The sequence below is a fragment of the Salminus brasiliensis genome, chromosome 7, assembly GCF_030463535.1.
Source record: "Salminus brasiliensis chromosome 7, fSalBra1.hap2, whole genome shotgun sequence".
Classification (NCBI taxonomy): domain Eukaryota; kingdom Metazoa; phylum Chordata; class Actinopteri; order Characiformes; family Bryconidae; genus Salminus; species Salminus brasiliensis.
Window position 1 is genome coordinate 38,348,137 of NC_132884.1, and position 25,166 is coordinate 38,373,302.

Genomic DNA, 25,166 nt, shown 5'->3' on the forward strand with positions numbered 1-25,166 from the left:
AGTGTGAAATTAAATGCTAAATCTTCCAGTTCCAATTATTAATATTTATTTAATTTATAATAATATTTATTAAAAGCTAGCTGAGGTGGCTGGATGACATGCCTCCTGCCCTGTGAACCATCCACCAGTTATTGACAGCTGCTAAACCCCTCGGAGGGAGAAGCCCTGTCCAATCACAGCTCAGGAACTGCTTCCCGAGCTCCAATCACGTCGCGGTCCTCACAGTGGGCGTGTCCTGTACCGGAAGAACGCAGGAGTAAATATGGCGCTGCGGACGGATCCTCAGCTAAGCGGGACAGCGGTGTGAACGCGAAACCGGCCGAAACACAGCAATGTCATATTTAAGTACAGTACGTACAGCGCCGTAAGATTATGATCGATGACACCTGGGGCTGCTACGCCAGCTGCGACCATGCTGTGTGAAGTGACAAACTCTTGCATGCTAGCTGCTAGCTATCTGCCCAGCTGGCCGGGTGTGTTTACACTGGAGGTCTGCTCCGAGTCTGAGCTCCGAGTCTGAGCTCCGAGTCTCTGTTCGGGCTGTTATCGGACAGGGCTTCAGATCACAGGCGGTACAGTGCTCGTTAATCAGGGAGGATGGGCGCTCCGTGTCTTTTCTGGGCTGTAACACTGGAGTGAGTTGTTGTGATGAACCGCGTGCTCTCATCAGCGACTTCACTGGATGCAAATACGGCGTAGAGTCACCCACTAATCTGGGTTACCAGCGCCGGGTTACCTGGTGAAGTGTGAGGGTTTGATTTGGAGGAGCAGCGATTTCAGTAGATGTTATGATTCCACTGGGTCTGATTTCAGTAGGTGGGATTTCAGCACATGTTATGATTTCAGTCAGTGTTATAATTCCACTGGGTATGATTGCAGTAGATGTTATGATTTCAACAGGTGGGATTTCAGTAGATGTTATAATTCCACTGGGTCTGATTTCAGTAGGTGGGGTTTCAGTAGATGTTATGATTTCACTGGGTCTGATTTCAGTAGGTGGGGTTTCAGTAGATGTTATGATTCCACTGGGTCTGATTTCAGTAGGTGGGATTTCAGCACATGTTATGATTTCAGTCAGTGTTATAATTCCACTGGGTATGATTGCAGTAGATGTTATGATTTCAACAGGTGGGATTTCAGTAGATGTTATAATTCCACTGGGTCTGATTTCAGTAGGTGGGGTTTCAATCGATGTTATGATTTCAGTAGATGTTATAATTCCACTGGGTTTGATTTCAGTAGGTGGGATTTCAGTAGATGTTATGATTTTAGTAGCTAGGATTTCAGAACATGTTATGATTACAGTCAGTGTTATAATTCCACTGGGTATGATTGCAGTAGATGTTATGATTTCAACAGGTGGGATTTCAGTAGATGTTATAATTCCACTTGGTATGATTTCAGTATGTGGGGTTTCAGTAGATGTTATGATTTTTGAAGATGTTCTAATTCCACTGGGTATGATTTCAACAGGTGGGATTTCAGTAGATGTGATGATTTCAGTAGATGTTATAATTTCACTGTGTATGATTTGTGAAGGTGGAATTTCAGTATATGTGATGATTTCAGTAGATATTATTATTATTATTATTATTATTGCATGGTGCACAGGCCAAAAAGTTACCCCTCCACTATTGGCATCCCTGGGTGCAGTGTTTCTAAATTGAAATATTAGTATTTTAGCACCGTTTGGTGGTTTTCCTTCTCAAACATCTACTTTGAGCTGAGATATAACCAAAGATTCTGAACATCACCAGCCCCCCACGACCAGAAAGGATGACCCCTGCTTTTTAAGGGTTTACTATATAGCATATTACTAAAAACCAAAACTTAAACCTTGTAGCTTAATGTGATCAACCTGTCCGGAAACAAAGGTCGTGAAGGTAGTCAGGGCCTCTGGATCAGATTTATCCTCTAATTCTGGAGACTTTACTCACAGGAGCATATCAGCACTCCTACAGTGAGAGGCTTGCTGGGCCCTGAGTGTTGAATCAGGTAATGGTTTGTCAGCAAATAAAAGTCAGGCTCAGCTGTACTTACACTCGGGCTCTTTAGTGCAGACATGCAGTTTAGTTTTCTTGACGGTTTACTCTGCTTTTCGGTAATGTTCTGCTTAACTGAACCAATTACAGCTGCGGTGGGATGTTTACATACACTTATCGTGGACGTAAATGTCATGGCAGTATTGGGTTTTCAGTGATTTCTTCTAACTGTTCTTTTTCAGGGACAGAATGAGTTACAACACATCTTTTAGAACAAAACAAGGGTGGTGCACAAGTTTGAGAAGTCTGGAGTTTCCTGAAATCAACAACGGGTCATCATGATACATGGCAGGCCTATGCATTGGTCGGTTCCTAGGTTGTTCCTGACCATCTGAACCATGCGGCTAAAGGCAACAGTTGGGGTCTTCTTCCAGACTTTGGCAAAGTGGCTACACCTCCCTGTACTTATGTTAGAACTGATGATCTTGGAATATGCGGTTGTTTAGAAACTGCTCCAGGAGATATTCCTGACTTGTGTAAATCTACGATCATCCTTCTTAGAGCTACACCCAGCTTCTTGGGCGCTCCCATTGTACTGTATGTTGGTCAATTCAGCGAGTGCTGTCGAACAGTTAACCCCTGTTTATGTGGACACAGAGGAGCGATCCACTGTAGCCAATCATGATCACTGACCGTAAGTTAAGAGGACTTGGACTTATACATTTTAGAGCTTGCAGCAGCACTTAATTAGTGATCTAGGTAGGTGTATGTGTATTTCTGAGCCTGGGTTGATTTCAGAACCCCTCTTAAAAACATCAAATCTTGTTCACCATATTGTTTTTCTGTTTACAGTGTATGTTGTAAATAGTATCGGGTGATATAACCTTAAATGAGTATCACAATTAATTTAACATTTTACCTCAGTTAATCAAACAGTTTTTGAGTTCTCCCCCATGTTGTTTCCATGTCGCAGACTGGACGGGACCCTGGACGGGAGTGATGCGACAACACACACGGTAGTATGTTTTTTAAGGGGACAGCACATGAACACAGTGGGGAAAGAATTAATATGCTTTAAAAAGTCTAAAAATTGATGAATTATTCATCAAAATAATAAAAAATTCCATGACATTAATTTCCATTATGAGTGTATGTAAACTTCTGAGCACAACTGTACATCTTTTCAGCATCATGTGGCTATTTTACAGATTCAGCTGGACAAGAAGCTACATTTTGTTGACCAAACAGTGAGATCATGAATCATAGCATTTGTCCTGTAACCTCCTGTTTTACTTAGGCGTGTTAATTCTACCATTTCACCCCCGTACGTTTCCTGTTTGAATGAACAGACCAGGAGACAAGCGTATCATGTTTTCTGTAGCACACCTGCCCCAGCTCGTTAGTGGCTTTATAAATATCTTATAGGAACACACCTGAGGGGTTTCAGAACAGGCGTTCTCGCTGTCTTTGCAGCCAGGGACGCCTTCCTGCGTTGAAACAAATCCAAAGACCCCCCACAGATCCACTTTATGAACACAATCCAACTGTTTTGAGCAAATAAACATCATGTTTACTTGATGGGAGTGTGAGCGCTCGTCCAGTGAAGTGTGGTTTTTGGCTCTTGTCACGCCGCTGAGCTGCCAACAGTGTCTAGGCTCTCTGTTTGTTTCTTCTGAAGGTTGTTGTTCTGCCGTTTTTTCAGTTCTTTTGTTTTGCTGGTGTAATCAGTGTGCCTCGTAAGCAGATGTAGCTTGGCTAGCTTCATGGTCTCATTTACTAGAACCTTCAGACAGATCACAGCGTGCTCTACTCTCACAACAACTGTTCTCACCAAGGGCATTTTCACAACTGAAGGTCCGGGCCAAGGTCCAGACCAGAAGGCCTGTCCTCATCACCTACGTGGGCTGCATCTCCCTATATTTGACGTCGGCATGTTGTCAATTCAGCTGGTCGTCTTTCCTAGGAAAATATTAATGAACAGATTGATTTGGTTCTACTAAACTGCTGATGTTACAGCATCAGTACCAGCAACTTTTAAGCACAGAATTTGAGACTAGTTCCAGTTTGCCAAATGAATGAGCTCATTGTGCAGCAGTTATATTATCCACTGATATTCATTTTCCCTGTGTACTCCCGCTAGGATTTGTGTGTACCGCAGTATTTAAACATTTTGACAGTATCTCAAAATGAGGACGGTATTTCAAAATTACAACGTGTCTGATGTGTCACATGACCTTATAAGCTCATTCCCCCTGTGCTTTTACGGGAGCCACAGGGTGGGGTGCTGTGGGAGCTCACAGATTGCTGATGTCTTGCTTTAAAAGAAGGTGTGTGTGTGGGGGGGGAACAAGCCCACCATAGCTGTGGGTTTACCAACGTGTTCGACTGAAAGGGAGAGCAAGCAAACCTGGATGAACCAGTCCTTTAACCTAGTCTGCCATTCCAAAACACTCCTTTAAGACATTTCACATGACTATGTGCTCTTACATATGAGGCTTTATCCTCTAAACGGGTGGGATTTGAGCCTCAGTTAGCTGGAACATGGTCTGTGCTGAGGTGTTTAGACTGCTAGCTAATGTATCTAAGCCTGGCTGACCACCTACATGTCCAAACACAGCAGAACCGCTCTCTTATTTTGCTCACTTCGCTCTCACCAGCAATTAAGTGAGTAGCAGCTGCTTGGGCTGTCTGATGCTACTGTGGATCTGTAGCTGAGCTAGCTGGTTAAGATAAGGCTAGCTTAGCAAGTGGATTACAGAACCAAAACCACAGGGTGAGTAGATGGCGCTCTCTCCCCACATCGCTTCGCTGCGGTGCTGGCCGTTGGTTGGCACGTTGGTTGGTTGCCCAGTGATGCTACATCAGTGGCAGTGTTGGTCCACCCTCACTAGTGCCAGGGGCTTCACGTGTGATGCAGGGAGAGAGTACATACGGGTTGGGTAATTACTGGTCCAAATTGGGGAGAAAATGGGGGGGAAATTTATATTAAAAAACAAAAGGAATGTGGTTTAATAATAAAGTAAAAAATTATTATAAAATTATAAAATTATAAATGTAAAAAATGCACATATGTCCGTATGATCGCAAAGCAAATCAGGACTATAATCTAACAATGCATCGTTTTCTTGCCTGGTCTGGACCGAGGGAACCGAGTTACAAGTATAAACGCACCCTTCATTTGTTTTTAGTTGATTCTTCTTGCTTGTCCCAGTTTTTACTGGCTGGACTTTACAGATCCCACTTTAAGAACCATGGTGCTGGAGCATGGGACGTGTGTAGTGAGCTTCGGAAACTAGAAGAACCACTGGTTTAGGTTAGCAGAAATACTGGTCTGTGCTTTGTTAACGCTTCACCACATTGCAACGTTCTGTTAGGGGCTATAATGAGCAGCTGCCGCTGTGGTCTCTGGCACTAGCTAAAGAGAACTAGACGAGTCGCAGTAGTGCTTTGAAGCCACACCACAAGCAAGAAACTGCATACAGTATGGTAATATGGTTTACTTTGTAGCTGAACTACAGCATATGCTTTCTTTCTTTCTTTCAGGCCTGAGCATCAGAGATCCCCTGGCCCTGTACCTGTCTGTCCCACTGAATAATGTCCTGTCATTGAAAATGGGAGGCAGTGGATCCAAAGCTAAAGGAGTCTGGCCGTTCTCTGGCTCAGGGGCCAGTGGAGACTCTTCTGGTGAGGTCAGCGAGCAGTCTTTAGCCCGACTCCGTGGCTCCAAAAACGCAACCCCTTTTGTCTTTACGAGGAGAAGGTAAATATATATATATTATCTATTTAACAACTATTTTCACGAACTTGATTGCTTTTAGAAATCACACAGAAGAGGGCGAAGAGGCCTTCTACTCTAATCAGGTCTCAGTTTATAGACACAAATGATACAAATGCAGCATTATTTATGTATTAAATATATTGCATATGCTAAATGCACAATCTAGGCCAATAAATATCTCCACAGACAGCTGCTTTGGAGCCAGAAGTAAGTATTTATTTACACCCATCAGCCATAACATTAGCACCACTAAGAGGTGAAGTGAAAAACATTGATTATCTTCATCTACAGTGGCATCTATCTGTCAAGGGGTGGATATCTTAAGCAGCAAGTAAACAGTCTGTTGAAGGTGATGAAGGTGTTAAAGGCAGGAAAATGGACACCTAAAGCTCATTGGTGGATGCCCCACTACCTCATAACTTACAGGGTCTGTTGCTAATATCTTGGTGCCAGATACTACAGGACACCTTCAGAGGTCTTGTGAAGGTCGTGCCTCGAATGGTTAGATCTCTTGTGTTGCCACTTACTTAATAATAGGCATTAATGTTTTGGCTGATCGGTGTGTAGTCCCAACAATGATGTAACTGTCACCTGATAGCAAGCTAACAAAATCAAAGCATTTAGAGGAGTGACATGTTCTGTTAGCTTAAGAACAGAATTAATTTAAGAAGCTGTGCTAAATTTAGAGTTTAGTTATTTTATTTTATTATAAATTTGTTTGTAAATTTTTGTTCATAGCTCCCCCTAGCACTAGCACTGCGTCCGACACTTATAACACCTGTCTCCTCTGAGACATGTGAAATCAGCCACCACCTCTTTTCCAACTGCTGACACGCTCGGAGGAAAGCGCTAGGTCCCCAGCTTCACCACACCAGCTAACAGACATCTGTACCGGCCAACATTGCTTAAGAGTGATGAGAGGAGAGAGAGCAGGGCCAATTGTGCCCTCTCAAACTCCGGCCGCTGATGGCAAAGCCACACAGCTCAGGATTCAAACTTGTGACCCCCGATCTCTGAACCATATATTTTTCAGACATGCTGTTGATAACGGGTCATGAGTGATTGTAAGTTGCATTGAAATCATACAGGCGTACAGCCTTGGTGGCAACTTTATGGGATATGTGTGCTTTCAGTTCCTTGTACTACGATGAGGATGGTGATCTGGCTCACGAGTTCTACGAGGAGACAGTGGTGACCAAAAATGGACGAAAGAAGGCCAAGCTGAAAAGGATACAAAAGAATCTCATACCTCAGGTAACAAGATTAAAACCTAGCTAATGGATTCAAGCTCGTTCTTAATGCCTTCAGTAACGCTTTCACTTAAAATCATAGAGACAGATCGTGAGCGAGTGTTTCCATCAGCAGATTTGAAGACCTTCAAACTTGAGGTGGTTACTGTTTGGCAACTTGGTCAATCTTCTCAGTCAGGAGGTGATTTTTGTAGTCTTGCATGGTAACTGATGCTGAATGAGGAGAAGATACTCTTTAATGAACAATAAAGTGACATTAGTGAGAAGATCTGTGATCTGTGAAGATCTTGATCTGTGCAGCTTTGTTGATCTACCTAATTGATGAACAGCATGTTGATACTCCAGGATCGATCTCTTACTTACTCTCATTACGTCAACATACAGTGCCCTCCATCAAGTTTGAGACTGGCACTTTTTTCTTTTATTCCTTTTATTTGATAGAATATTTACACTAAATGGACATAAATATTGGGACACATGCTCATTCATTGTTTCTTCTAAAATCAAGTGCAATTTAACAGGAGTTTATCCTGCTTCTGTTGAAGTAACTGTCTCTACTGTCCAGGGAAAAAGGCTTTCTACTAGATTTTAAAGCATTGCTGTGAGGATTTGATTGCATTCAGGGACAATGAAGTTAGATGATTGTTAGGATGTTGGTTGATTACCACCCCACCTCATCCCCAACCCCCCAACTCATCCCAAAAGTATTGGATGGAGCAACAACAATCATTCCAGAGAGCACAGTTCTTCCACTGCTCCACAGCTCAATGCTGCTGGGGGGCTTTATACCCCTCTAGCCCACGCCTGGCATTAAGCAGCATGATGCCTACAGGTTCATGTTTATTTGCTCCAGAGAGTCCTATTCTACTGGCCTATTCTACAGGAACTAGACAAGCTGTGTGTGTGTGTGCATTTGCACATCTGTGTCATTATTTAAAAAGTGTTTAGAGGGTTTTTGCTTGTAGAAGCTCTAGATCTCATCAGAACAGATGCAGGTGAACATTGGAGAATGTTTGAACTTTGGAGATGTTTCAATGAACACCCTAATGTTTTGTGTGTCTTATTGTGAATATTATTTGTATTTATTCTAATATTAGTGCTAAGAGTGCCTAAAACCCCTGCACAGTAGTGTATAATCTAGCTGTCCTAAGTAGTGCTTTACATTTTGCTGTTTTAACAAGCAGATCTCTTGTTTCCAGGGAATCGTGAAACTGGATCATCCACGAATCCATGTTGATTTCCCCGTCATCCTTTGTGAAGTATAAAGACACCGACCATCTGAGTCTAGGAGACGCTGCACCAATCAATGCTTTCACCTCTCTGCTACCATCCTACCTTCCTCGATGGGCCTCAGCTGCTCCGAACTTCATCGTGACCATACGTGTCCCTCTTAGAGGATGCGCCACATTGTCCTCACAGGACTCACTGCACTTTAGCAGGCTTTGCCTAGAGGCGCTCTTACCAGTGCTGTAAAGTGGCATTTGACAAGCAGTGTGGACTGGAGTAAGCGTCTCACTCTTCGGCATACTGATAGACAGTAGACCTACGTTCTCCTGCCTTCTGTGATGTACAGACAAGTCAGAGTGTGTGTTGTCAGAGTGTGCGAACCAGGGAAAGCAAGAGTTCTGAAATGCAGGGACTGTTACGTCCATCCTGCATGGCTGTCTGTTGACCAAGTGTGGCATGTTTTTAATCATTGTATTGTATATAACTATTCTGTTATATCGGAGTCTGCCTCTGTCTGTTGTATTTGAGCCCAGACCTGCACTAGTAATTATTTGATGTATAGTAAATTATGAAGGTTGACATACTTGAATAAAATGGTCTACCCACCAAACGTAACAAGCTGGTGTCATTTGGAGCGTGCAGATCATGAGCTGAGAAGGAATCTGGACAAATAGAAAATAGAGAAAATCTGTACCTGAAGAAGTCTCCTTAGAAATGTTAGGAAACCCAATGAACGCAAATACGCAATCTGTATGCATATTGCAACTTATTAAAACGGGTGTCCAAAAACATTTGGACACATAAAGTATGTGATATTTCTGCTTTTACATGAGGGAAGCTCTTCACTTAAGATGTACAAATCATTTTCTGCTCATTTTCTGCTCATAATGGCTCATTGATACCCAATATCAGTGGCATACCAGACTCTAGATGGGTATATTAGACGTCTCAGTAAGATTTTACACTGATTGGTGCAATGGTTCAGAAGTCATTTGCTCTTCAGGGAATCAATGTTCTCATTCCCACGCTATGCATTTAGGTTATTTGTCTGCCCCAGCTTAATTTCAAGACTCTGTGTTTACGGTCTCTATCCTGGCAAGCTGTGCCGCACTGTTCCCAGGCTGAGGAATGTGGGTGTGGTAAGGTGGAAAGGCCAGAGGTTAAGCTCTTTGTTGTGTTTCCACCCCTCCTTTGAAGCTCACCGCTGGGAGGGCCCTCCACAGGCTTCTGCTTCATCGTCATGGCAATAGACGCATTATCTGAGCCGGGCCAGCACTTGAAGGTACATTCCATTGGAAGCAGCTGCCCGGCCCTGGTGTAAACGACAGGGGGAAAGGCTGCCTGGAGCAACTGGGCAGAGGCCCACACCGGATACTGAGGGGAAAGCACTGAAAGCACCGGAGACGGTGGTCCCACCCATCCACACATGGTGCAAACACGCTAGGACAGGATGCCATGTCTGTGCACAATCACTGACACTGATAGGCCAGCGACCCAGGTTGTGAATGTGAGGGTGAAACCGTTGAGAGGTATGTAAGAGTGTGGAAGACCACAGTCCCCCTACAGGGTGGGTGTGTGTCTTTGGGACGTAGGGTGGTTTGAAGGGTATGGTATAGGCTACGAGGGACAGGGATACGCATCTGCAGTCTTTTCATGACAGGCACTTTCTCTAGGGCCTAGACTAGACAGCATTTTCAACAACAAGCCTCAAAAACTCTCTGACATGTCAAGACTGGTTGTTCCTCGAGAAGGACATGGTGACATGGGACAACAACAAGATGCCCATCTTCAAGACAAGACAACCATATCCACCATTTGTGTTGGACACAGATAAAATTTGGCGTCCACCTTTAAACCATTCACGTGCCCGGGTGGGTGGGCACTGCTAACATTGCTACATTGTTAGATTTAGAGTTACAGTTACAATATTTGGACAAAAGTATTGGGACACCTGCTCATTCATTGTCTCTTCTGAAATCAAGGGCATTCAAAAAGAGCTTCTCCTGCTTTTGTTGGAGTAACTGTCTCTACTGTCCAGGGAAAAAGGCTTTCTACTAGATTTTGGAGGAGCATTGCTGTGCACTATACTGTCCATATAGTGTCTGGGGGAGAGCCGTTAGCATGTCTAGTTGAGCTGGTTATGGTAGCCCTGAGTCTTCTACCAGAGGGGAGTGGTTGGAACAGATGATGTCCAGGGATCAGATATAGATATAGTTATGTCAGCGTATTTCATGACTCTGCTGTTGTAAAAGCATTGGGAGAGTACGTGGTTATGTCCTCTGCTGTCCTCTGCTTAAATACTGGTATCAGAGTTATGAGTTTTAGCACAAGTTCAGAACAGAAAAGCATATTTCTGTATGTCACCATCCCCAGATTTTTAAGCAAGCTCTTTCCTGAACTTTCCAGGTGACGCTGCTTTGGCACTGATTTAGCTGAGTGTCTTTCTATCAAAACAAGCATGAGTATGAGTAAGCGACAGGCTGATATCCCTGTCCTCTTCTATTGTGTTAGGATGGGTGGGTTTGTGTTCCTGGGGTGCGGGTAGCAGAGGGTGTGTGTGAGTTCAGTTCCCCTCACTTTGTTACAGTTTCCTGGCCCGGCCTGCCCGGGAGCAACCGTGATGTAAAGCCTCTTCCAGGGTGAATGGGAAGTGTCATGAGGAAGGAAGCCTCCCTCTCTCTCGCTCTCCCTCCCTCTCTCATTCAGAAGCTCTAGGCGAGTCAGCAGAAATGAGGAGAAATGGCGGAACAGGATCTGGGCAGGTCACTGCTAGCCGGGAATACTACAGGAACAGCGCGGGCCAACGGTGACCTCATGTCCTACCTGTCATGTGCTCCCTTGAGGGTCCCGACTTCCACGCGTCCTCTCGTACAGCACAGTGACCCCCCTAATTAGCTTGTCCCCATTTGTCCACGTGGCAAATTAAATGAACACAATGTACCTTGCAAAAAGAATCGGGGTATGAAGCTATTTGTTGGTTTATTTGCTAAAAAAAAGAAATAAATTGAATTGAATAAATAAACAATACATTGTGATTGTTGAGTGTGTGTGTGTATGTGTGTGTGTGTGCTAGCCTAGCCATTCCCAGAGCTGTCCTGGAGGAAGGCCAGTATTTCCAGTTCCCATCCAACAGCTAGTTTATCTGATCAGTCCTTCATTAAAATAAATCAGGGCATTCATACAGTTCGCAGAGAAGATCAACACCCAAACCTGTGGTCTCCTAACTGTGTTCCTCTAATTTAACTGACCACTGACGTCAATAGATGTTATTATCTGGTTAAATAAAAGTTGTGATGTTGGGTGACCAAAATTCACTGTTCACACACTGTCTAATGCCAATGTCATACATTTACTTGTGGCCCAGATGAAAGAAATATTGAGGTTGTAAGATCTCCTCTTAGATCTTAGTCCCATTATTTCTCCCAGACACAGAATAGTCCTGTTTGAGACCAGTGTAAGACCTCAGCAAGCTCCTTCTGCTTCCGAAATGTAGCTCCTGAGAAACAACCCTTGGGTTTTCTCACTTTGATCAGAATAATGTCTCACAGGTGGCTTAATCTCCGAATCTTCTTTCCCTCAGAGATCTTTCAGCAGTCTATCAGAGCAGGAGGAGATCTCATGCTCTTCTCATTTGTGTCCAAAACCCCTTACAGTTAAGCGCTGTCGTTGATCTCCTCTTTTCTCCTAAGTTTCAGAAACCAGTAAAGCAATATTAAGATCTGCTCTATTTGTCCTCAGACTAAGAGAACAAAAGCCCATTTTCCTTTGGAGGCCAAAACCAAACATTTGCTCAACTTCAGAATGTTCACCAACACACTACGTGAAATACGAACATCGTTAGACGTTGATTTGTTGTTGGTTTTAAGTCACAGTGTGTTAAATAACCAAAACCAAAAACAAGGCCTGACTAATGTTGGAGATGCCAACCCAAAGCTGTTTTTGACAGATATGTGACATTGATTTCCAACCTAAATTCAACATCTGTACAATGTCATGTTTTTATTTTATTTTTTTACATAAAAATGTTCAATTTTTCATTTAAAAATTCAATGTCTGTGACATTAGAGCCAACATATCAGTAACTTTCCTTTGTCTAGCTGGTGACTTTGTACTTACACTAATGTAATAGTTCACCTATATACCTATACCTATATAGTACCTATATGAATACATGTCATTGTATATATTATATGACCGTAGTTTAGTTAAATGAATATAATTGTTGGGAATATGATATTATAGAACAGACTTTGGTGCTTTTTATTTAAAACACCACAGTATTTAGTAGAGTCGTCACCTAAACTAAAAGTAAAGGTACTACAAGCAGTTCTTTGAGTGATGCCATAGAAAACCCCACTTTTGGTTCCATGTTAACATTAAACAACCATATTGACCATTAGTGTTGGACTGGCTTCCGCATTTATCCCATCCATGCAGTGAACACACACACACAGTGGAAAGTGAGCACACATGCCTGGAGTGGTAGGCAGCCATTGCTGTGGTGCCCGGGGAGCAGAGAGGGGGAAGGGTCTTGCTCAAGGGCCCAACAGTGGCAGCTTGCTGAGCCCGGGTATCAAACCCTCAATAGCCCGGCGCTCTAACTGCTGAGCCACCACTACCCAGAGAGTGTGAGTGGTAAGAACCTTTAAAAGACCCAAAACATGTTCTTTTGGTGTAAAGGTTGCTTATCAGTTTATAGGTCACATCTCTATTACACAAATGGTTCTTTATGGGACCAAACATGGATCTTCTATGGCATCGCTCAAAGATCGCTGCTCCTTTTGCAGCATCTTGATTTTTTAGAGTGTTAGCAAATAGTTGAAAAACAATTCTGGCATCTTATCAGTACATGTGTTTACAAATTAAAATAATAATAATAATAATTTATGTTAAAAGTAACAAGAATGTCATAAAGTAGTATATCTATATAGTCTGAGGAACACGGTTCCAGATTTCTCCTCATATTAAATCACACCTGAACCAGGTATTCTTTGATAATTGCAAATAATAAGCGACTTCCTAAAGGAAGAGTCCAGCATATGTCACACCACTAATGATTGTATATCAGTTGTATATAATGTAATCTTGTGTTTTTCTGAGCAAATAATCCCAGTGTTGTTCTGATAAACAGCTTTTAGGTTAAAAGCAGAAATGCTTGGCCACTTTTAATGTGATATTTAATGAGTCTGATGAGTCTGACAAGTTTCTTTCTCTTTCAGTGGATGGTGTTAACTCCTTAAACAGCCTATTGATGTTATTACAAACTTCTACTACCAAAGAACTGTCTCACCAGTCTGTACAGAAGTTCTGTAGTTACTGAATAATAAGTCTTAATGTGTAATAAGCTTTTCTGCATTAAGGGGTTAACCCCTTAAACAGCCTATGCCCCTTCAGCGGGCCGGAACTGTTATTTGGTAATACCAAAGGATAGCCACACCAGAAGGCCCTGTAGTTACTGAGTAACACACCTTAGTGTATTGTAATAAGCCTTTCTGCGGTAATGGGATAATAATTACGACAAGCTCTTCCAGAATCCTCTCTGACCATGTTCTTATTATCTGCAGCTGATGTTCTGCACCTGATTCTAATTTTAGGCATTAAGCGGTAATAAATGTTGGAGGGTGTCCTAACTTTTTTTTTCTCACACCTAAAAAAATGCTTCTATTTCTAGCTTTTTTTTTTAATCAATTACTTTTAAAAAGATGTATTTCCTCCATCTCTCAATATTTTTCACATGATCAATATTTAAATACATAAATATCCATATCTTTTAATATATGAAAAGAGGCTAAGAGGCTTTTGTGGGGTGTCCTATTTTTTCCCATGGCTGACAGCCAGCTTATAACATACACTAAATGGACAAAAGTATTGGTCACCTGCTCATTCACTGTTGATTGTCAGGATTTGATTGCAGTCAGCGATGTTGGATGATCAGCACCCCTCCTCATCATCCTCAACTCCTCATCACAAAAGTACTGGATGGAGCTCCACCAACCATCTTTCCAGAGATCACAGTTCTTCCGCTGATCCACAGCTCAATACTGGGGGGCTCTATACCCCTCTAGCCCACCCCTGGCATTAGGCAGCATGGTGGCAATAGGTTCATGTTTACTATCTGCTCCAGAGAGTCCTATTCTATTGTCAATACCTCTCTACAAGGACTAGACAAGCCATCTTGTCTTAGCAAAGAAGTAGCTGCATGCATTCATTAGAAGGGGTGTCCACTATTATTTGGACATGTAGTGTATATGAATACAGCAGTTACTGAGGTAGATGTATACAGTACTTTTGCAGTAAACCTGACCTGAGAAAGTGTGTGGGGTCAGTTGAGTCTCTCAGTTGAGACATTTGTGATGGTTTTGGAGAAGAAGAGTTTCCACGTGGATGGATTGCTCCTCCAGTTCTCACAGCGCATGCCAAAGGCACACAGGAAAGCCCCACCCTCTCCCTGCAGGACCACGCCCATCTTTAAAATGATTGGTGCTCTGTGAAATCCCCGCCCACTAGCAGCCCTTCATAAAAGCAGTAGGAGCCTGGCCCCGCCCATGCTCACTATCAATGAAGCAGGCGAAGGACTGATGAGCTCTCTCCTACCAGTGCGTTTAACTGGAGGTCTTCAGGTTGTTGTAAGAGAAAGAAGACGTGGATGTTAATTCTCCCTGTTTGCTTTTTAACCAGTAGGTCTTGAGAAATGTCTGAGGTCTCAGAGAGGGTGTGTGGTACATCTACATGTGACCCTCACACAACAGGGGGGCATTATTTACCCGAGCATGTTCTCCCATTCTGATGTCTGTGGTGAGTTGTGCCTCTTTCTTAACTTCTTTCTTCTACTAAGTAAAAGTAGTCATCTGAGGTGCTTAAGAGGTCCTGCCTCATATTTAGGTCTGTATTAGGTTTCATGGGAGTGCTTATTTCAGTTTGTCATATCATCTGTCACTGTCAATCAGGCCGGTTTGCTTTGAGGAGGCTCATACTGGCATGTGCCTTGTGTTTCATGAGCTCTGTATGGGGTAACTGATAGCACTGTGATGTTCTTGCAGTGGGTGAATAGCTTATCTTGGAACAAAATGGATTTAAATAAGATCCAGATCTGTCCTAGAACCTCGAACCTCATGTTTCTGTGTTTATTTGGATCAGGGCGGGTATTTATGGAGGTCTTCCAGTTGAAATACAAGTGTTTGTGGTCTGTAAGTGGACCAGCAGTCGTGCTGAAGATCTTCTCAGCTTCAGTGTGCAATGTTTTCTGTGTTCTTTAACAGAGGCAAAGCTGTTGCTGTGAAAACACAAGGCACGAGCCATGGCTACTTGGTTCCTGTCCAAGTGGAAGGTCTGGCTTCTAGTTCCACTAGTCTTGGACTGTGTTACTGTCGCCCAAGATCTGAAGCCCACAAGATGGCCTTTGTACCCCAATAAACCTTTGCTTCTAGCCTGGAATGCCCCCACCGAGGACTGTGGACCCCGGCACCGCATTCAGTTCCAGCTGGATATGTTCCAGATTGTGGCTTCACCCAATGAGGGTTTCACAAAGCAGAACCTCACCATCTTCTACAGAGACCGCCTGGGCCTGTACCCGTATTTTGAGTCTGGCACTCCAGTTAACGGTGGACTGCCTCAAATCGCGAGCCTCACCCAGCACTTTGAGAAGATGCCTGAAGGCATCAAGAAGTACATCCGTGACCCAAACGCTCAAGGCCTCGCCGTCATAGACTGGGAGGACTGGCGCCCGCTCTGGATTCGGAACTGGGATGCCAAGAACATCTACAGGAACGAGTCACGGCGATTGGTGTCCCAGAAGAACCCAACCTGGGACCAGATCCGGGTCAACAAAGTGGCCCAGCAGGAGTTTGAGATATCGGGGCGTACATTTATGCTGGAGACTCTGCGGCTGGCCAAAAGCCTGCGGCCCAACCAGCTCTGGGGCTTCTACCTGTTCCCTGACTGCTACAATCACAATTACCGTAACAGCCTGGAGAACTATACAGGTCGCTGTCCGGACCCAGAGATGGCACGGAATGACCAGCTAAAGTGGCTGTGGAATGAAAGCACAGCCCTTTTCCCTTCCATCTACATAGGATCAGTGCTGCGCTCGACACCCTTTGCCCGCCAGTTTGTGAGGAACAGGGTGAAGGAGGGAATGAGGCTGGCGTCGGTGGGCGAGGGATTGGCATGTCCGGTTTTTGTCTACACCCGGCCAACGTATGCCAATGAGCTGGAGCTGCTTACGGAGGTGAGGTTGTTAATTACATTGTGGGTCATATTTTTTATTAGGGGTTTGTATTGGCAAGAACCTGACACACGATACGGGGGTTATGATTTAATATAATGCAATACATTGTTATTTTAGGAAAACTGCCTTTTTATCCAATCCGAACAGTGGGTTCAGAAGACACTGCCATCTAGCGGTCGGGTTTAAACAAAACACAAAATGAACCACTGTCTGACAGCAATATTTACATGTAAACTATTAGTTAATAATCAATACTGTGCTTCTGAGAATTAATACAGTATTTGCAAAACATAATCCCATGATACAGCACCTCTTTCACAACTGTCTTTCCAAGATACTTACTTTTCATATTTGACTTTCATTGAGATTCAACCTCCAAACCTACCTAAGTAATGCATCATCAAACCAGCGTCAGTCTGTTTCCCTCACTGTTCAATTTGCTTGTACAGTCTTATGCAATAATTTGGATCACTCCTGCTCAAATTACATGTGATGTTGATTTTTCAATTTTTCTGTTTTTCAATGTTTCTGTCCTCGAGAGAGACACACTTCTGCAGACTGTGAAGTATAATTACTGTTTATTTGCCTAATTTAACAACAAATGGATGGAAAAAGTAATGGCACATGAAATACATGTGCCAAAATGCTACTATATCTTAGTCTGAACATAAATAGGAATTGTATCTAAAATTGATTTTCTGAAGTCATCTACTTCAAAGACACCTTTTGAACATTTTAAAACATTAATTATCGTTTATTTGCTTAATTATTAAATTGCAAAAAAACACAAAAAAACAATAAATATAGCTTGTGGAGAAATGGCTCAAAAATTTATTTTACAGGCAACAAATGGCATATTTAATATGGTTTTCTGTAAAAACAATTCTTTACAGCTTCATGTTCCCTTAGAAATTTAACAAATTGTTTCTTTTAAAAGTATTATTATTTGCACAAGAGTGTATAGTAAACACAAGCCAATGAAAAGATAATGAAATAGAGGGAAAGTACAGGGCACCTAAAAAAGAAAAGACTTGTACAAAAATAAAATAAATCCACTGAATGAATTAACAAACAGCCAAAATGATAAAAAAAAAAACACAAACCAGTAACATTTTAGATTTGAGTTGTGCAGATTGAGAGTAGATGAGTTTTAAGATGAGTTTCAAGTGTAAACTATCTAATTGACGACCTAAAGAAAGCAGCATGAAGGTTATTAGAAAATCTTATGAAACCGTGTGAACTTGAAAGTGGTGACCAGGGATGCCCAAACTTTTGCATAAGCCTGTAGATTGGGATTCTTAAACATTGAACATTTCCTTGGCCAAACATGTTTTACTGAACTCTGGCTTTGTGAATTTTCTAAGTGAGTTAAATTAAGACAATCTTAGTTGGACTGTGTTTAATCAGAATGATCAGATGTCTCTGTTCAATACATCCTCCAGTCTGTCTTACTTTTCCTCTTATTCTCAGTGCTCTCTCAGTGTGAGTTACCTCTTTCCTCCAGGAAACGTAGATATGGTGAAAATAATGTATCATGACATTTCATGAAAGACATTTTCATGGTAAACAATATTTCTCATGATATTTTGACATATTTACACACTCTTAAAAATTACGGTACTTTAAATAGTTCTCCACTGGCACAGAAGAACCTCTTTTGGTTCCATAAAGAACCATTAAGTTTTTAGTAGAGATGTGTGAGTGTGATGTGACTTGGTGTAAAGGTTTTTCACACATACTGTACATTTCTATTACAAACAATGATCTTGTGGTTCTCCTATGACATCCCTTTTAAGGAACCATTTAATAACCTTTTTGCAATTAAACTGTTAGCACTGCTATCAAAAGACTGGTGCAGTGATTTCTATTCAGTCATTGCTGCACTCTGTCCGTTTAAACAGGACTAATCATGAGCTTTGCATTAAAACATGCAGGGAGTTGATGTTCTTTAAGCATTGATATCCACCACATGCTCCGAAAAGCTTACAGTCTATCACAATATGATCAAATATCGACATATCATCCCCCCTCTCTCCTAAAGCTGACTATTCCAAGCTAATGGCTGTATTGGTGAATTTGCCCTATCATCATTTTCTTTTTTCCATTTGATCTTCAGGGCAAGTTTCCATAAAGCTTTGCCTCGCACCCTAACATTAACCTTCACCCCTTATCTCTATCAGCAGCCTTTTCCTGCTCCAACCTGTGTGTGTGTGTGTGTGTACATGTAAGCGTGCATGCAGGAAGGGTGCTGGTCACATTTTTCACCACCACCCACCGTACCAGTCCTCCAGTTATTTCCTTACTAAAATAGGAGCGGATGTGCAAAAATGCAGCCAGCTAAAGTAGCCAGTTAGGATCTTCTGAATGATCTTCAGTCAGATCCAGTGAGAAGGCCAGTGATTGGTTGAAATGTTTGCTAAATGGTTTGCTAATCAGTGATTTCTTTAATTGTTTTTCTATGCAGACGGACCTGATCTCCACCATCGGAGAAAGCGTGGCCCTGGGGGCAGCTGGCATCATTCTCTGGGGGGATGCCAGTTATGCCAGCAGCATGGTAAGATTTACCCATACTAAATGCTAGAGATGGACCACATGTGTATATAATTCTGGCTTTATGACATATTAAATATTGAAAATCAAGTCAAAAACACATTAGAATCCTGCTTTGCCATCAGCGGCCGGAGTCTGAGAGGGCACAGTTGGCCATGCTCCCTCCAGGTAGGGAGATGGCGCTCTCTCCACTATCATCACTCTTAAAAGAAGTTGGCCAGTGTCGTGACACATCCTATCCCCCCAGACACATCCTATTCCATCTGACGTCATCTTACAGAAGGACCATTTAAGACCCAATACGTTAGCCAGTCGTGTAGCTAGCATGCTACTCGTTAGCTAGCCGATGACCAATTTTAATAGCCACTGGACAAAGACACTTGAAAATATGGGCTCAAAAAGGTCTGTGAAGCGACTCAAAGAATATCCAGATATTGTGGCATTGCTGTGAGCATTTGATTGCATTTAGTGAAAAGAGTGATCCCACCCCACCTCACCTCATCCCCAACTCCCCAACTCAGCCCAAAAGTATTGGCTGGAGCTCCACCACCACCACCATCATTCCAGAGAACACAGTTCTTCCACTGCTCATCAGCTCAATGCTGGGGACTTTATACACCTTCTAGCCCACACCTGGAGTCAGACATGATGCGAATATGTTAATGTTTCTCTGCTCCAGAGAGTCCTAAACTGTTGGCAGTACTTCTCTACAAGCACCAGACAAGCTGTGTGTGTGTGTGTGTGTGCATTTACACATCCATATCAGCAATGGGTGCAACTAAAAGTAGCTCAGTGCATTCTTTCGAAGGAGTGTCCACAAACATTTGGACATAGTGTATTTATACGCTATTTCATTTGATTAGTTTGATTCATGACTAAATCTGCCTCTCTCCGTCCAGGCCAGCTGTTCGAATCTGAACCAGTACCTGCGAGGACCGCTGGGCCGCTATCTCCTCAATGTCTCCACAGCAGCGGAGCACTGCAGCCGCTTCGTGTGCAGCTCCCGCGGCCGCTGCCTGCGCAGGAACCCTGACACGGATACCTATCTTCACCTGGACCCTCAGAACCACGCCGTGGTGGCACAGGGCAGCGGCCTGGCCGTGACCGGGCAGCCGGGGCCTGAGGAGCTGCAGCGGATGAAGGAGGACTTCAGGTGCCAGTGCTTTAGTGGCTATCAGGGGGACAGCTGCGAAATGCAAGATCCCCTGTATCATAAAGGAGCAGGACCTACACTGAAGGCACTGTGGGGCCTCTGCCTGCTCCCACTGCTGCTTACCTTACTGGGCTGATTGAGCCTACACTTGTGCAAATAACGGACACTAGGGTTGTAGGGTTGTCTGCATCAGCGGGTCAGTTTGAAGGTGGTGATTCAACAGCATTGATTCTGAGACGTTAGAATGGATTAGAACATGCTAGGCATAAAGGTAGGAGTACTGAGTAAATACACTAAAAGTGGTCAAAAGTTTTGGAACACCCCAGTCTTTTCAGTAGTACACTGGCAGTGCTGCATGGCATGGCGTCTCTTTACCGTTGAACCTGAGACGAGGTCCAATGTAGAGGTGTTGAGATACAAGGTGTTGTCATGTGGGCCGCTTATCACACAAGCTGTAAAACGGCTGAAGAAGCTTGTCTTCTGGTGATGTTGTGGATTTGAGTGTGTCAGACCTCTTCCAGCACCAGACCAGGTTTTTTCTTCAGTTTCCAAGAGTCTTCTGATGGTGTAGGAAACTGTACTCACCACATACTGGCTTTATCTGGAGTTTCTCCACTGATCTGGAAAGATCTCCGCTGATAAGAGTTAGAATGCTGTATCTGTGTTTTTTCTAGTCATTATGAGATCAGTCTAAATGTGCAATACTGTGTAAATACTGCAGTAGAGAGTGCAGTAACTCAGTCTGTACCATCACTGCTTTTATTGACTACGGGCCTGTTTACACACACGCTATTAACATGCATTTTTTAATCCGGAGAGTATCTGGATGCGTCCCCAGTGTGACCAGATGGGATCCGATTTTCCTGTCCCGCATAAAAAGCTGAAAAATGTAAATTATTCCTGTTTTACTCCCTGCAAACAACGATTACTTATCAAAACTGTCCTGCTCCAGGAGACTGAAACAGTGGAGGTTCTACAATGTGGTGGGAAAATAGACGGTTCTTGCATTCCTGTAATGTCTCTCTTAGTAAATGCGACAGACTAAACCACGTGAGAAGAGAGCGAGGGAGCTGGAGGAAGCAAGAGGGAGAGAGAGGCCGACTTACCTTACTGAATCCGATCACAGAAATTAATGTACACTTATATTAAATGTGGATTAGAACCGTCTCTGACCACCTCTGGTTTGAGTGACAACAGGCTGTCTGCCTTTATTTTCCAAGCTTAATTTATTCCATTGCTACAGACCAGCTGTAAATTACTAACCAATGACCTGTTCTCTCAAATGGCCACTTTTCCCAACGTTTTTACAGTTTATTATTTTTCAGTTTAGTTCATATTTCCCCTGCCAGTTTACTGCTTACCTTTGTACCAATTAATGCCACTGGACCTTGCACACAAAACAGGTCATTCACTGAGATTAAACCTTCTTAAATGTCAATCAGACTGGGAAATTATGGATGTTCTAAAACTTTTGACCAGTAGTGTTGGTAAGAATTGCAGCGTAATCAAAGCTCTGTGAGGTCGGCGAGATTTCCGCCCCTACTGGACACTGCTGAAGACTTTTAAACACATAGTTTTTGATGCTGGAGAAGCATTGCCTTATTATTTTAGGTGCTAATGCCCCTTTCACACTTTTTTGTGACTGTCATTTCATTTGTGTAATTTTATGAATTTTCAGGGGTATTTCAGAACTTCCATCAGTGCTGAAGAGTGATTCTAGGAAACACTGCACTCTTAAAATAAACGTACTTAAATAAGTAAGTTCCTTAAATAAAGTCTAACACACTTTGGACCTCTACCAAAGAAGAACCACTAACGATTCCCTAAGGAACCTTTTGATTTAGTGGTTTAAAAACAGCAGCAGAGACACAAAGTGGTTCTTCTTAGAAATTAGGGGCTTTTTAGATTAAGTCATAAAGGAACCACTTCTGATTTCCTGAAGGACCTTTTAATTTTGAGGGGTTTTAATACAGTACCATTCATTCAAATGTTTTTCAGGGACCCAATAGTGTTTTTTATGAGGATAGAATGTTTTTTTTGGTTAAAGTCAATAGAAGAACCAATCCTAATATCCTAAAGAACCTTTTAAATAAGGGATTTCAATACAGTAACACAGACCGGACTTTTGCTTGGTGTGCATTTTTAATTTATCATATTTGGAATTAGTAGGATTTAACAGGAAAGCATTTTTGCAAAAAATCAATGACATCATATGAGGTCAAAGGTTTAAAAACTTAAGTATCATGGTGCAGAGAAGCAGAAATGTAATGTCCCCATATGAGGACTCAGGGTATCAAGTATATATAAGTATATATTTTTGGAAACCCAAAAGTAGTTCTTCTTGGGAAATCATGGGCTTTTTGGATTACATCATAGAAGAACCCGACTTGATTTCCTGAAGAACCTTTAGTTTGAGTGGTTTCAATACAGTACCATCCATTAACATGTTCTTCAGGGACCCCAAAATGATTCTTAACAGAAAAGATGGGCTTTTTGGGTTAGGTAATAGAAGAACCAGTCTTTAATTCCTGAAGAACCTTTAGGTTGAATATAGGACCATTCATTAACATGTTCTTCAGAGATCCAAAAGTGTCTCTTATGAGAAGAGAATGGCTTTATTTTGGATTAAGTCATAGAAGAACCAATCCTAATATCCTAAAGAACCTTTTAAATAATTTATTTAATTACAGCTACATACCTTAAACGTTCTTCAGGGACCCAAAAGTGGTTCTTAATAGAAAAGAAGGGCTTTTTGGATTAGGTCATATATGAATCAGTCTTGGGTTTCCTGAAGAACCTTTTTTTTTTAGTGGTTTCAATACAGGACCATCCATAAACATGTTCTTCAGAGACAAAAAGTGGTTCTTCATAGGAATAAAAGGCTTTTTGGATTATATTTTAGAAGAACCACTTTGATTGAAGGTCCCAAAAGAACCTTTTGTTGTAGTTTCAATACAGTACATCCATTAAAATGCTCTTTAGGGACCCAAAAGTGGTTCTTTATAGAAATTAAGGCTTTTTAGACTAAGTCATAGAACAACCACTTTTGATTCTATGAAGAACCTTTTGATTACATGGTTTCAGTACAGTACCATACCTTCAAATGTTCTTCAGGGACCCCAAAATGATTCCTAACAGAAAAGATGGGCTTTTTGGGTTAGGTAATAGAAGAACTAGTCTTGATTTCCTGAAGAACCTTTAAGTTGAATGGTTTCAATACAGGACTATCCATTAACAGGTTCTTCAGAGACAAAAAGTGGTTCTTCTTAGGAATAAAAGGCTTTTTGGATTACATTTTATGAGAAGCACTTTGATTGAAGATCCCAAAAGAACCTTTTGTTGTAGTTTCAATACAGTACATCCATTAAAATGCTCTTTAGGGACCCAAAAGTGGCTCTTCTACAACTTTCCTCCAAAATGCTCTCCATTACGCCACAAGAGTGTGTGGTGTAAAAGGTGTTCTGGGTGCGGAAATGTAAAGCTTATGTAATGTGAAAGGGACCTAAGTCATGTTCCCAAGTGAGAGTGTTCCAAGATGAAATGCGAGTGTGTAAACACAGGAAGCTCTGAGTCCAGATAAGCACTTTTGTTTGTTGTCACAGATATGAATCCAGTAAGGGCAGATTACAGTCTTCCTTGGGCTGTAATGACAGTCTTACCCCACAATTACTGATAAGTACGGATAAGTGATGTATTCATAGTACATCATTATAGGGTAGTTATGATGTTCTAATGCTGGGTTATGTTTGAAGAAGTGAACCACACGACACACACACACACACACACACATACACACACACACACATACACACACACAAAGACACTTTAGAATTGGTGTGGCTGTAAAGCAGTGGCCTTTAGCCATGGTTCTGGAGGCCTACTGCCCTGCACATTTGGCCTTCCCTTGCTTTGACTTCCCCAATTTAGCCCAGTAAGGACTTGCTAATGGATTGATTAGCTGGGTCAGGTGGGCTGGAAGCATGGTCGCCTCTAAAATGTGCAGGACAGTGGGCCTCCAGATCCAGGGTTGGGGACCGCTGCTGTAAGGTGGTGAGTCTATTGTTAAAAGACTACTATGAGATTGTTATTTGCTGTCATAGTCCTGCCATAGGTTTACATTCTCTCTCTATCACTCTCTCTATCACACACACACACACTCTTACGCACAAGACATGCTGTATGTGTAACTTTATGATCTAATTTGTAATGCTGTGTGTTTTTTTATGGAAAACCAGTTGATTGACATGCCGTATGTATGATGGATGTTTGTGTGTTTAAACAGGGCGAAGCACTTGACTGCAGAGGCAGCATTTACTGTTATTTGATATTTTTATTATTTGCTGTATTTAATAAATGACTGTAAGTGAATCGGAAACTCAGCACATTTCCTTTTGTACTGTGATGTATTTTCAGAAGAAACCAGGTATAAGGGAGGATCTGGACCAGCTAAAGGTTCCCTAGCTATGATAAGTCAGGGTGGTTGGAGAGGAAGGCAGGGCATATTGTTTTATTACATAATATGCACCTACTGGGATATTTAGTAGGAAAAATAGCCTCAAATCTTTTACCATATCCCAAAGAAGCTCTACTGGTTTCAGATAGACAGGGGAGGCCACTGAACAACACTGAACTCATTGTCCTAGTTCATAAAACCAGCTTGAGGCTTCTGCTTTGGGACGTAGTGCATTATCATGCTGGAAGTAGCCGTTAGAGCAGGGATGGGCAAATTCCGGTCCTGGAGGGCCGGGTGCTTTTCCTGCTCAAGCACACCTGATCTAGCTCACCTGTAAATTGGCAGGTTTATGAGGTTTGTCAGAGCAGGGAATTCAGCACCTTGTTCTGGACTCCGGCCCCCGTTGCACACCCCTGCGTTAGAGGATGGTCACAAAGGGAATCACATGGTCAGCAACTATACTCAAACTGGCTGTGATTGGTTTTAACAGTGGGCCCAAAGTGTGGCCCGAAAACAATGGACCAGCTCCTCTGTACTTGATGGCAA

At 42.4% G+C, this 25,166-nt stretch overlaps 2 protein-coding genes across 3 annotated transcripts; both read left to right on the forward strand.

The window, feature by feature from the left end:
- The first annotated feature begins 244 nt into the window (after positions 1–244).
- tusc2a (tumor suppressor 2, mitochondrial calcium regulator a) lies at positions 245–8,855 on the forward strand. 2 transcript variants are annotated; one of them, XM_072684884.1, is made up of 5 exons: positions 245–350; positions 2,956–2,998; positions 5,526–5,742; positions 6,894–7,014; positions 8,210–8,855. In XM_072684884.1, the coding sequence occupies exons 3-5, from the start codon at positions 5,594–5,596 to the stop codon at positions 8,273–8,275; spliced, it is 336 nt and encodes a 111-aa protein (XP_072540985.1). In that variant the 5' UTR covers positions 245–350; positions 2,956–2,998; positions 5,526–5,593; the 3' UTR covers positions 8,276–8,855. The 2 variants fall into 2 exon arrangements, with proteins under 2 accessions (XP_072540985.1, XP_072540984.1); XM_072684883.1 differs by lacking the exon at positions 2,956–2,998.
- Positions 8,856–14,800: 5,945 nt separating this feature from the next.
- hyal2a (hyaluronidase 2a) lies at positions 14,801–24,542 on the forward strand. Its single transcript, XM_072684873.1, has 4 exons — positions 14,801–15,032; positions 15,497–16,464; positions 18,929–19,018; positions 19,914–24,542. Exons 2-4 carry the CDS (start codon positions 15,535–15,537, stop codon positions 20,301–20,303), a joined length of 1,410 nt encoding a protein of 469 aa, XP_072540974.1. The 5' UTR covers positions 14,801–15,032; positions 15,497–15,534; the 3' UTR covers positions 20,304–24,542.
- Positions 24,543–25,166: the final 624 nt, after the last annotated feature.

What these genes read in the sequence shown, in the direction of transcription:
- tusc2a (XM_072684884.1), top strand. Translation starts at nt 5,594, where the DNA reads ATGGGAGGCAGTGGATCCAAAGCTAAAGGAGTCTGGCCGTTCTCTGGC. An exon ending in TTTGTCTTTACGAGGAGAAG is followed by an intron (nt 5,743 to 6,893) that starts GTAAATATATAT and finishes GTGTGCTTTCAG; the next exon opens with TTCCTTGTACTACGATGAGG. An exon ending in AAAAGAATCTCATACCTCAG is followed by an intron (nt 7,015 to 8,209) that starts GTAACAAGATTA and finishes TCTTGTTTCCAG; the next exon opens with GGAATCGTGAAACTGGATCA.
- hyal2a (XM_072684873.1), top strand. Translation starts at nt 15,535, where the DNA reads ATGGCTACTTGGTTCCTGTCCAAGTGGAAGGTCTGGCTTCTAGTTCCA. An exon ending in AGCTGGAGCTGCTTACGGAG is followed by an intron (nt 16,465 to 18,928) that starts GTGAGGTTGTTA and finishes TTTTCTATGCAG; the next exon opens with ACGGACCTGATCTCCACCAT. An exon ending in CCAGTTATGCCAGCAGCATG is followed by an intron (nt 19,019 to 19,913) that starts GTAAGATTTACC and finishes CTCTCCGTCCAG; the next exon opens with GCCAGCTGTTCGAATCTGAA.